This window comes from Pseudophryne corroboree, chromosome 1 (assembly GCF_028390025.1).
Source record: "Pseudophryne corroboree isolate aPseCor3 chromosome 1, aPseCor3.hap2, whole genome shotgun sequence".
Classification (NCBI taxonomy): Eukaryota; Metazoa; Chordata; class Amphibia; order Anura; family Myobatrachidae; genus Pseudophryne; species Pseudophryne corroboree.
In genome coordinates, this window is record NC_086444.1 from 1238194468 (window position 1) to 1238207219 (window position 12752).

A 12752-nucleotide genomic window follows, 5' to 3' on the forward strand; every position below is an offset into this window, starting at 1 on the left:
ATATATACCACCTAACCGTGGTTTTTTTTTCATTCTTTATACCGTCATAGTGTCATACTAGTTGTTACGAGTATACTACTATCTCTTTATCAACCAGTGTACAGTGCGGTAGTTCACGGCTGTGGCTACCTCTGTGTCGGCAGTCGGCAGGCAGTCCGTCCATCCATAATTGTATTATAATATATACCACCTAACCGTGGTTTTTTTTTCATTCTTTATACCGTCATAGTCAGTCATACTAGTTGTTACGAGTATACTACTATCTCTTTATCAACCAGTGTACAGTGCGGTAGTTCACGGCTGTGGCTACCTCTGTGTCGGAACTCGGCAGGCAGTCCGTCCATCCATAATTGTATTACAATATATACCACCTAACCGTGGTTTTTTTTTCATTCTTTATACCGTCATAGTCAGTCATACTAGTTGTTACGAGTATACTACTATCTCTTTATCAACCAGTGTACAGTGCGGTAGTTCACGGCTGTGGCTACCTCTGTGTCGGCACTCGGCAGGCAGTCCGTCCATCCATAATTGTATTACAATATATACCACCTAACCGTGGTTTTTTTATACCACCTAACCGTGGCAGTCCGTCCATAATTGTATACTAGTATCCAATCCATCCATCTCCATTGTTTACCTGAGGTGCCTTTTAGTTCTGCCTATAAAATATGGAGAACAAAAAAGTTGAGGTTCCAAAATTAGGGAAAGATCAAGATCCACTTCCACCTCGTGCTGAAGCTGCTGCCACTAGTCATGGCCGAGACGATGAAATGCCAGCAACGTCGTCTGCCAAGGCCGATGCCCAATGTCATAGTACAGAGCATGTCAAATCCAAAACACCAAATATCAGAAAAAAAAGGACTCCAAAACCTAAAATAAAATTGTCGGAGGAGAAGCGTAAACTTGCCAATATGCCATTTACCACACGGAGTGGCAAGGAACGGCTGAGGCCCTGGCCTATGTTCATGGCTAGTGGTTCAGCTTCACATGAGGATGGAAGCACTCAGCCTCTCGCTAGAAAACTGAAAAGACTCAAGCTGGCAAAAGCACCGCAAAGAACTGTGCGTTCTTTGAAATCCCAAATCCACAAGGAGAGTCCAATTGTGTCGGTTGCGATGCCTGACCTTCCCAACACTGGACGTGAAGAGCATGCGCCTTCCACTATTTGCATGCCCCCTGCAAGTGCTGGAAGGAGCACCCGCAGTCCAGTTCCTGATAGTCAGATTGAAGATGTCAGTGTTGAAGTACACCAGGATGAGGAGGATATGGGTGTTGCTGGCGCTGGGGAGGAAATTGGCCAGAAGGATTCTGATGGTGAGGTGGTTTGTTTAAGTCAGGCACCCGGGGAGACACCTGTTGTCCGTGGGAGGAATATGGCCGTTGACATGCCAGGTGAAAATACCAAAAAAATCAGCTCTTCGGTGTGGAGGTATTTCACCAGAAATGCGGACAACAGGTGTCAAGCCGTGTGTTCCCTTTGTCAAGCTGTAATAAGTAGGGGTAAGGACGTTAACCACCTCGGAACATCCTCCCTTATACGTCACCTGCAGCGCATTCATAATAAGTCAGTGACAAGTTCAAAAACTTTGGGTGACAGCGGAAGCAGTCCACTGACCAGTAAATCCCTTCCTCTTGTAACCAAGCTCACGCAAACCACCCCACCAACTCCCTCAGTGTCAATTTCCTCCTTCCCCAGGAATGCCAATAGTCCTGCAGGCCATGTCACTGGCAAGTCTGACGAGTCCTCTCCTGCCTGGGATTCCTCCGATGCATCCTTGCGTGTAACGCCTACTGCTGCTGGCGCTGCTGTTGTTGCCGCTGGGAGTCGATGGTCATCCCAGAGGGGAAGTCGTAAGCCCACTTGTACTACTTCCAGTAAGCAATTGACTGTTCAACAGTCCTTTGCGAGGAAGATGAAATATCACAGCAGTCATCCTACTGCAAAGCGGATAACTGAGTCCTTGACAACTATGTTGGTGTTAGACGTGCGTCCGGTATCCGCCGTTAGTTCACAGGGAACTAGACAATTTATTGAGGCAGTGTGCCCCCGTTACCAAATACCATCTAGGTTCCACTTCTCTAGGCAGGCGATACCGAGAATGTACACGGACGTCAGAAAAAGACTCACCAGTGTCCTAAAAAATGCAGTTGTACCCAATGTCCACTTAACCACGGACATGTGGACAAGTGGAGCAGGGCAGGGTCAGGACTATATGACTGTGACAGCCCACTGGGTAGATGTATGGACTCCCGCCGCAAGAACAGCAGCGGCGGCACCAGTAGCAGCATCTCGCAAACGCCAACTCTTTCCTAGGCAGGCTACGCTTTGTATCACCGCTTTCCAGAATACGCACACAGCTGAAAACCTCTTACGGCAACTGAGGAAGATCATCGCGGAATGGCTTACCCCAATTGGACTCTCCTGTGGATTTGTGGCATCGGACAACGCCAGCAATATTGTGTGTGCATTAAATATGGGCAAATTCCAGCACGTCCCATGTTTTGCACATACCTTGAATTTGGTGGTGCAGAATTTTTTAAAAAACGACAGGGGCGTGCAAGAGATGCTGTCGGTGGCCAGAAAAATTGCGGGACACTTTCGGCGTACAGGCACCACGTACAGAAGACTGGAGCACCACCAAAAACTACTGAACCTGCCCTGCCATCATCTGAAGCAAGAAGTGGTAACGAGGTGGAATTCAACCCTCTATATGCTTCAGAGGTTGGAGGAGCAGCAAAAGGCCATTCAAGCCTATACAATTGAGCACGATATAGGAGATGGAATGCACCTGTCTCAAGTGCAGTGGAGAATGATTTCAACGTTGTGCAAGGTTCTGATGCCCTTTGAACTTGCCACACGTGAAGTCAGTTCAGACACTGCCAGCCTGAGTCAGGTCATTCCCCTCATCAGGCTTTTGCAGAAGAAGCTGGAGGCATTGAAGAAGGAGCTAACACGGAGCGATTCCGCTAGGCATGTGGGACTTGTGGATGCAGCCCTTAATTCGCTTAACAAGGATTCACGGGTGGTCAATCTGTTGAAATCAGAGCACTACATTTTGGCCACCGTGCTCGATCCTAGATTTAAAGCCTACCTTGGATCTCTCTTTCCGGCAGACACAGGTCTGCTGGGGTTGAAAGACCTGCTGGTGACAAAATTGTCAAGTCAAGCGGAACGCGACCTGTCAACATCTCCTCCTTCACATTCTCCCGCAACTGGGGGTGCGAGGAAAAGGCTCAGAATTCCGAGCCCACCCGCTGGCGGTGATGCAGGGCAGTCTGGAGCGACTGCTGATGCTGACATCTGGTCCGGACTGAAGGACCTGACAACGATTACGGACATGTCGTCTACTGTCACTGCATATGATTCTCTCAACATTGATAGAATGGTGGAGGATTATATGAGTGACCGCATCCAAGTAGGCACGTCACACAGTCCGTACTTATACTGGCAGGAAAAAGAGGCAATTTGGAGGCCCTTGCACAAACTGGCTTTATTCTACCTAAGTTGCCCTCCCACAAGTGTGTACTCCGAAAGAGTGTTTAGTGCCGCCGCTCACCTTGTCAGCAATCGGCGTACGAGGTTACATCCAGAAAATGTGGAGAAGATGATGTTCATTAAAATGAATTATAATCAATTCCTCCGCGGAGACATTGACCAGCAGCAATTGCCTCCACAAAGTACACAGGGAGCTGAGATGGTGGATTCCAGTGGGGACGAATTGATAATCTGTGAGGAGGGGGATGTACACGGTGATATATCGGAGGGTGAAGATGAGGTGGACATCTTGCCTCTGTAGAGCCAGTTTGTGCAAGGAGAGATTAATTGCTTCTTTTTTGGGGGGGGTCCAAACCAACCCGTCATATCAGTCACAGTCGTGTGGCAGACCCTGTCACTGAAATGATGGGTTGGTTAAAGTGTGCATGTCCTGTTTTGTTTATACAACATAAGGGTGGGTGGGAGGGCCCAAGGATAATTCCATCTTGCACCTCTTTTTTCTTTTCTTTTTCTTTGCATCATGTGCTGATTGGGGAGGGTTTTTTGGAAGGGACATCCTGCGTGACACTGCAGTGCCACTCCTAGATGGGCCCGGTGTTTGTGTCGGCCACTAGGGTCGCTAATCTTACTCACACAGCTACCTCATTGCGCCTCTTTTTTTCTTTGCGTCATGTGCTGTTTGGGGAGGGTTTTTTGGAAGGGACATCCTGCGTGACACTGCAGTGCCACTCCTAGATGGGCCCGGTGTTTGTGTCGGCCACTAGGGTCGCTAATCTTACTCACACAGTCAGCTACCTCATTGCGCCTCTTTTTTTCTTTGCGTCATGTGCTGTTTGGGGAGGGTTTTTTGGAAGGGCCATCCTGCGTGACACTGCAGTGCCACTCCTAGATGGGCCCGGTGTTTGTGTCGGCCACTAGGGTCGCTAATCTTACTCACACAGCTACCTCATTGCGCCTCTTTTTTTCTTTGCGTCATGTGCTGTTTGGGGGGGTTTTTTTGGAAGGGCCATCCTGCGTGACACTGCAGTGCCACTCCTAGATGGGCCTGGTGTTTGTGTCGGCCACTAGGGTCGCTAATCTTACTCACACAGCTACCTCATTGCGCCTCTTTTTTTCTTTGCGTCATGTGCTGTTTGGGGAGGGTTTTTTGGAAGGGACATCCTGCGTGACACTGCAGTGCCACTCCTAGATGGGCCCGGTGTTTGTGTCGGCCACTAGGGTCGCTTATCTTACTCACACAGCGACCTCGGTGCAAATTTTAGGACTAAAAATAATATTGTGAGGTGTGAGGTATTCAGAATAGACTGAAAATGAGTGTAAATTATGGTTTTTGAGGTTAATAATACTTTGGGATCAAAATGACCCCCAAATTCTATGATTTAAGCTGTTTTTTAGTGTTTTTGGAAAAAAACACCCGAATCCAAAACACACCCGAATCCGACAAAAATAATTCGGTGAGGTTTTGCCAAAACGCGTTCGAACCCAAAACACGGCCGCGGAACCGAACCCAAAACCAAAACACAAAACCCGAAAAATTTCAGGCGCTCATCTCTACTATATACAGTGTACAGCTACATGGGTAAGTGATGTAATGCAGCTCGCCACAACGCAGGTGTACGCTGCAGTGCACAGGGTAAGGCAGCCGGGGCTGGGATCATACCTTGTAGTGGAACACAGCTTTGTGAACTTCAGCACATCCAGCTTCAGTGCAGTGGTGCCATGTCCGTGTCTGCTGGGGGGGTAACTCACAGCACAGACACTGGTGCAGGCAGCCTGGGGTAGATCTATACTGAGTATGATGTGCAGGGTGCCATGTCCGTGTCTGCTGGGGGGTAACTCACAGCACAGACACTGGTGCAGGCAGCCTGGGGTAGATCTATACTGAGTATGATGTGCAGGGTGCTATGTCCGTGTCTGCTGGGGGGTAACTCACAGCACAGACACTGGTGCAGGCAGCCTGGGGTAGATCTATACTGAGTATGATGTGCAGGGTGCTATGTCCGTGTCTGCTGGGGGTAACTCACAGCACAGACACTGGTGCAGGCAGCCTGGGGTAGATCTATACTGAGTATGATGTGCAGGGTGCTATGAGGTGCGCAACCAGGCAGCAGCAGCTGAACTGATGTGTCCTCCTGGGGGCTCCAGTGCTCCTCTCCCACCTTCCTGTCCCTGCAGCAGCAGCTTGATCATCTATATACAGAGTATATATACCTACCTTACCTTTCCCCCCGGCCCCCTAACCCTCCCTCCCCAGAGCCTAAACCTAACCCTCCAGGTACACAGCCTAAACCTAACCCTCCCCCAGCAGCCTTAATCTAACTTCCCCCCTCCCTGCATCATCCCGCTAGCTTGCCATTTGGCATCCTGGCTGATGGGATTCCGGTGCTGGGATGGTGCACCTAATCGGGATGCTGGTGTCAGCATTCCTAATAGTGGGGGTTATTCAGTAGAGATTGGAGATTTTGCAAAAAAACAGGGTCTGCAATTCCTTCTGTGGCATTCTGGGGGCTGCCCATCGCAGGGCAAGGCCTCCCGGCATGATAATTGGTGGGCCTGGCGATGCAATTGGAAAACAATTGCGATTTCATTGCTCATGCAGAAATTAGGGATGTATATGCAGGAGGGCAGCCAACATTTTTTACATCAGAGCGGCTGCATGTGATGTCATGCCGCAACCCTGAAAATGCAGCTGACCCACCTCTGGTTTCCCCACACTGCCCCCACAATGGTTCGTTGCCACCCCGCACATGCCCCGCGAACACCTACTGTATGCCTGTAAATCAGGTAGAGGAAATCGCACCTATTGCAAACCTATCGCATCTGGTGGGTGCGCATATGTAGGATGGAACCTGCGCCTGCGCATTGGCACCATGGAGGGCGAATTATGGTCCCATCGTGACAGCGATGCAACCTGAATTAACCCCTGTGTCGTGTTTCCAGCGTCAGTATTCTGACAGCTGGTATCCCGATAGACGGGATCATAACTGGATCCCTCCTGTGGGATCTGTGGGAGTTTATCACTGAGGAAGGATGCCAGCATTAGGTGTTTGCTCACATACAGTATATTATGGGAGAATACTGAGGGTAATACCATAGTGGCTATGCTCCCCTATCTCACAGACACCTGGCATGTGACAGCCCAGAGAGGGAGCCTGAGCCTGACCTCAGTGTCATCACTCAGCATTCCTGACCTCAGTGTAATCACTCAGTATTCCTGACCTCAGTGTAATCACTCAGTATTCCTGGCCTCAGTGTCATCACTCAGCATTCCTGGCCTCAGTGTCATCACTCAGCATTCCTGACCTCAGTGTCATCACTCAGTATTCCTGGCCTCAGTGTCATCACTCAGCATTCCTGGCCTCAGTGTCATCACTCAGCATTCCTGACCTCAGTGTCATCACTCAGCATTCCTGACCTCAGTGTCATCACTCAGCATTCCTGACCTCAGTGTCATCACTCAGCAATCCTGACCTCAGTGTCATCACTCAGCATTCCTGACCTCAGTGTCATCACTCAGCATTCCTGGCCTCAGTGTCATCACTCAGCATTCCTGACCTCAGTGTCATCACTCAGCATTCCTGACCTCAGTTTCATCACTCAGCATTCCTGGCCTCAGTGTCATCACTCAGCATTCCCGGCCTCAGTGTCATCACTCAGCATTCCTGACCTCAGTGTCATCACTCAGCATTCCTGTCCTCAGTGTCATAACTCAGCATTCCTGGCCTCAGTGTCATCACTCAGCATTCCTGGCCTCAGTATCATCACTCGCATTCCTGGCCTCAGTGTCATCACTCAGCATTCCCGGCCTCAGTGTCATCACTCAGCATTCCTGACCTCAGTGTCATCACTCAGCATTCCCGGCCTCAGTGTCATCACTCAGCATTCCCGGCCTCAGTGTCATCACTCAGCATTCCTGGCCTCAGTGTCATCACTCAGCATTCCTGACCTCAGTGTCATCACTCAGCATTCCTGACCTCAGTGTCATCACTCAGCATTCCTGACCTCAGTGTCATCACTCAGCATTCCTGGCCTCAGTGTCATCACTCAGCATTCCTGACCTCAGTGTCATCACTCAGCATTCCTGACCTCAGTGTCATCACTCAGCATTCCCGGCCTCAGTGTCATCACTCAGCATTCCTGACCTCAGTGTCATCACTCAGCATTCCTGACCTCAGTGTCATCACTCAGCATTCCTGACCTCAGTGTCATCACTCAGCATTCCTGGCCTCAGTGTCATCACTCAGCATTCCTGACCTCAGTGTCATCACTCAGCATTCCTGGCCTCAGTGTCATCACTCAGCATTCCTGGCCTCAGTGTCATCACTCAGCATTCCTGGCCTCAGTGTCATCACTCAGCATTCCTGACCTCAGTGGCATCACTCAGCATTCCTTGCACTGCAGAACAACCAGACCCTATAACAAATCCATGCAAAGCTAGTGAAGAGCCCCAGCCTCCATCTTCCTCCCACTCCCTGCCAGGGCTGCTGCTGCAGCGTGTGTGTGAGAGGGACATACTCCAGTTACTGCTTATCAGTAACTCACATCCACAGGCAGTAGCTGAGGGCTGGGAAACTAAAGGCTGGAGCAGACGCTGACACACAGCATAGCCCTGACCCTGTCAGCAGTAGCCTGATCTTATGTGATTGTAACCATGGCTGGAGCAAGGTATCTCGGCACCCTAGGCAAAACTTCAGCCTAACACCCCCCCCCACCCCCCCCCAAAAAAAAAATCCCAAAAAACATTTGCTCTCCTTGGTGTCTGAATGCCTGTGTCTCTCACCTTTACTTACACCTCGCATTTTGCCTGCTACCCATTTGTCTCCTTCTTCCCTCTCTACCCCTGCCCCCCCTCATTCCCTCACCTCTCATTGCTTGTTTCACTCCCTGCCTGCTTCCTTGCCCCACCTGATTCCTTCACTCATCCCCACACCTCTAACTAGCTTTCTTTTCTTTAACCCCTAGCCCCTCTCCCCAATGCGATTTATCATCCAATGCAGCTCCTTCCCCAAGCAGGGACATAGAAATCTCAAATCAGGAGCACCACGGCAGATATGGTGGAAATTTAAACTTAGCACAGTCACTCACACAGGAGTCACCCCCTGTCACACACATTCACACACAGCAGTCATCCACACACAGCATTCACCCAATGTCACCCACACACAGCAGTCATTCACTGGCACCCACACACAGCATTCACCCAATGTAACCCACACACAGCAGTCATTCACTGGCACCCACACACAGCAGTCATTCACTGGCACCCACACACAGCAGTCATTCACTGACACCCACACACAGCAGTAATCCACACACAGCATTCACCCAATGTCACCCACACACAGCAGTCATTCACTGGCACCCACACACAGCAGTCATTCACTGGCACCCACACACAGCAGTAATCCACACACAGCATTCACCCAATGTATCCCACACACAGCAGTCATTCACTGGCACCCACACACAGCAGTCATTCACTGACACCCACACACAGCAGTAATCCACACACAGCATTCACCCAATGTCACCCACACACAGCAGTCATTCACTGGCACCCACACACAGCAGTCATTCACTGGCACCCACACACAGCAGTCATTCACTGGCACCCACACACAGCAGTCATTCACTGGCACCCACACACAGCAGTCATTCACTGGCACCCATACACAGCATTCACCCAATGTAACCCACAATGTCACCCACACACAAACAATGCACCCAGTAGTGCTCACCTAGTGCCACCTCGCACTGCGCAGCTGGCTGTGAGGAGCCCGGGAGGCAGATGTCATCCGCAGGTGCTATGTGTCCAGCCAGATAACTGGAAAAGTGTGACACAGTAGCTGCAGCTGGTGTGACCGCTGTTCAGTGGCTCAGGGCAGCTCAGCTCCGCTCGATGTCAGGCTCAGCCACACAGCAGCAACAGCCGGGGGGCGGGAGGGCGCATGGTCATGGAGGATGTCCCGGGTCCTAATGCTGCCGTGTTTTGAGTGCAAAGGGGAGGTCTTGACCCTCCTCAGCCTGGCCCTGGCAGCCCTGGATGGTAACAAGATGCAGGCGGTGGGGAGGTAGCGGGTAATGTTTGGGTACACAATCTCGGGAGTGGGGGCTGGTAATAATGCGGTGGGGAGCATAATCTTGCAGGGGGGGAGGTAACATTCGGGAGTACAATCGCGGAGGGGGGGAGAGAGGGAGGGATTCACTGACTCACTCACGAACAATTGTCAGCACCCGCACCGAGACAATTGGGTGCATACAACATCCCTGGCTGCTCCTCGTCTCTTAAAGTAGAGCAGGAGCTTGGCTGAGCTGAGGCGAGGCAGGGTAATAAAGAAAGCGTTCTCTGTTTCATTGAGTGCCACCCTCCAGTGGTCGCCGCCCATAGGCAGCTGCCTAAAGCTGCCTAGTGGTAGCGCCGGCCCTGATTGTAACAGCCAGGTGCAGGGAACCAGAGCCCCCTGATAACATTGCAACCCCTGCAGCTGGTATAGATGTGTGGGATTGTGCACCCTCATCTACTTACCTCAGCATCTGTAAATTACATACATAAATAAGAATAATATAAATAATAAGGACATGTACTGCTGTAATCAGTCTTATATGTAAACCATCTTCTAGAAGTACTTGGAAACTGTTACATGTCTGATAGTAAATCCTATAATAAGAGTCAGAGTGATATCTGACCATAAATTATTATATATTAGAAATAAGTTGCAGAGTGATCACATTGTGGAGTGTGTGACCAGGGGAAGCATCTTTCCTTGATATGCAGTAAGTGGTCAGAGCGGGTGTGCAGGAGGGATGTGGATTATACACAGAACAATGAATGCTGGAATATGTTAGGAATGATTAGAAAATAAATAAATTGTAAAAAGTATTATGAATGATCTGCTGTGTACAATGTAACACCAACAAAGCCAGTTCTAGGATTTACAGAATTTAGTCTATTTACTGTATATTTCAATAGGTGCAATTTCTCATGTGTGTAATCCCACAGTATTATTATTACCTTTTATTTATTAGGTGCCGCAAAATGTATACACCGCTGTACAGAGTATACATACAAAACATTTGTCATTAACAGGGCATTACAGTAGGTTTTACATAAAATACACAAAGGAACGCCATAACATAAGTGTCAAAAAAGAAGCTTACACCAGACTGGAAGTGACAATTGGGGCTTACATACTGTATGACAACTCATTGAAGATAGCTGGAGGCAAAGGTGGGAGTCAGGGCAGTGCAGTGATCCTGTACCCAGCATGTGGGCAAGCTACAAGAATCAGAGTGGCAGTAGGAAGGAGACAAGGCCATGGAGTGCTGGTGAAAGGCGGTGTACTAAGGAAGAACAAGAAGGAGGAGCTTACACTCTAAAGTGAAGGGAAAAACAGCTGGAGGGTGACCAGAGAAATATATATTGTGCAGGGCTGGAGAATCAAATAAACAGGAAGGATGAAATGCTTTAATAAAAAGGTATATTTTATACCCCTAATCTGGCGTCAGTATTAATATAAAGCGTTAATGTGGGGAGAAAAGGAGAAAGTGAATTTTAGAATGCCAAAGAGGAAACAGACTTGAGGGACAGAAGATATGGTCCATGTTATCACTGGAGGATGAGGTCATATCAGTATATTATATCCCTAAGAGAAATTTTAAAAAATAGTAAACGGTTTTGCAAATAAAAAGAAACAATAATTAAATTAAATGATTTATAAAAAACCTGAATCATATTTTATATTTTAATACATGTACAAGATCCCAACATCTCGGTGCAATGACAGATGTCCTCCTGGATACAGAAAAGCTTTTAATGGGGGATTCCATGTCTGCTGCTATGACTGTGTCCCATGTTCTGAGGGAGAAATATCTAATACAACAGGTAGGAATGTGTTACAGTATATACATAAGATAAATCATCATATAAGAGTAAAGATTTTACAATTGTCATAGTAACATATAAGTATAGAAGACAAACTGTACCATAGAATAAACACACAATACAAATAGCACAAAACTATATTGATGTTCTCACATTAAAGTATAAAATACCACATTCCAAATTCACTAAATATTATATTGCAGTACTTTGTTTCAGTTAATTACCACTTTTTATTGAGAGACAGAAGTATTACAATAAAGAAAAAAATACTCTGATACACCCCATTTGGGTACATACCCCATGAAAACATTTCAGAAGAACAAATGTCCAATGCTCCCTTTGCTGACAAAACACATTAATTTTTTTTGCAGATTTATATTGAATATACATACAGTTTGATTGTTTATAACGAACAAAAGAACTGACCCACCGAGATTATATGTATGGTTTTATATTACATTAGATAGTGAGATCTGCCATAGATGTCCTGATGAAGAGTGGCCGGATGAGAGAAGAGTGAGATGTGTACCCAAAATATATGACTTTCTGTCCTATGAAAAGGACATTGTGGTGCAAATATCTGCAGTAACAGCTTCATCATTCTCTGCCATAACATTATTTATATTAGGGAACTTTATTTATTACTGGAACACCCCAATTGTGAAAGCCAATAACCGGGCTGTAAGCTTCATTCTCCTGATCTCCATGTTGCTGAGCTTCCTCAGTGTGTTCTTGTTCCTTGGCCAGCCGGTGGATATAACATGCAGACTCAGACAGACATCATTTGGGATCTTCTTCTCCACAGCTGTCTCTTCTGTACTGGCCAAGACTGTCACTGTCTTCATGGCTTTCAAAGCCACCAAACCCGGAAGCTCCTGGAGGAAGTGGGTCACACTCAAAGTATCTAAACATGTGGTCATTGTGTTTTCCTCTCTCCAAGTTCTGATCTGTGGTATCTGGCTGACTGTTTCTTCTCCATACCAGGAGTATGACCATCACTCCTATAAGGGAATGATCATCATTCAGTGTAATGAGGGGTCAGTGCTTGGGTTATACTCTATGTTGGGTTACATAGGGATCCTGGCATCTGTGAACTTTGCTCTGGCTTTCATGGTGAGGACATTACCAGACAGCTTTAATGAGGCCAAGTACATCACCTTCAGCATGCTGGTATTCTGCAGTGTCTGGATTGCAATGATCCCAGCCTATCTGAGCACCAAAGGGAAATACATGGTGGCTGTGGAGATATTCGCCATACTGACCTCATGTGCTGGTGTTCTGGGCTGTATATTTTTCCCAAAACTGTATATTTTGCTTAGAAAACCTGAATTTAACTCCAGAAAAACAATACTGGGGAAAAATACTATATAA

The 12752-nt window shown here is 47.9% G+C and overlaps 1 protein-coding gene across 1 annotated transcript in view; it reads left to right on the top strand.

The window, feature by feature from the left end:
- LOC135052827 (vomeronasal type-2 receptor 116-like) overlaps positions 1-12752 on the top strand; it is a 49919-nt gene extending 37167 nt beyond the window's left edge. The window contains exon 5 of the mRNA XM_063957448.1: positions 11845-12752. Coding sequence (XP_063813518.1) covers positions 11845-12752 — 908 coding nt within the window. The remainder of the gene's footprint in view (positions 1-11844) is intronic.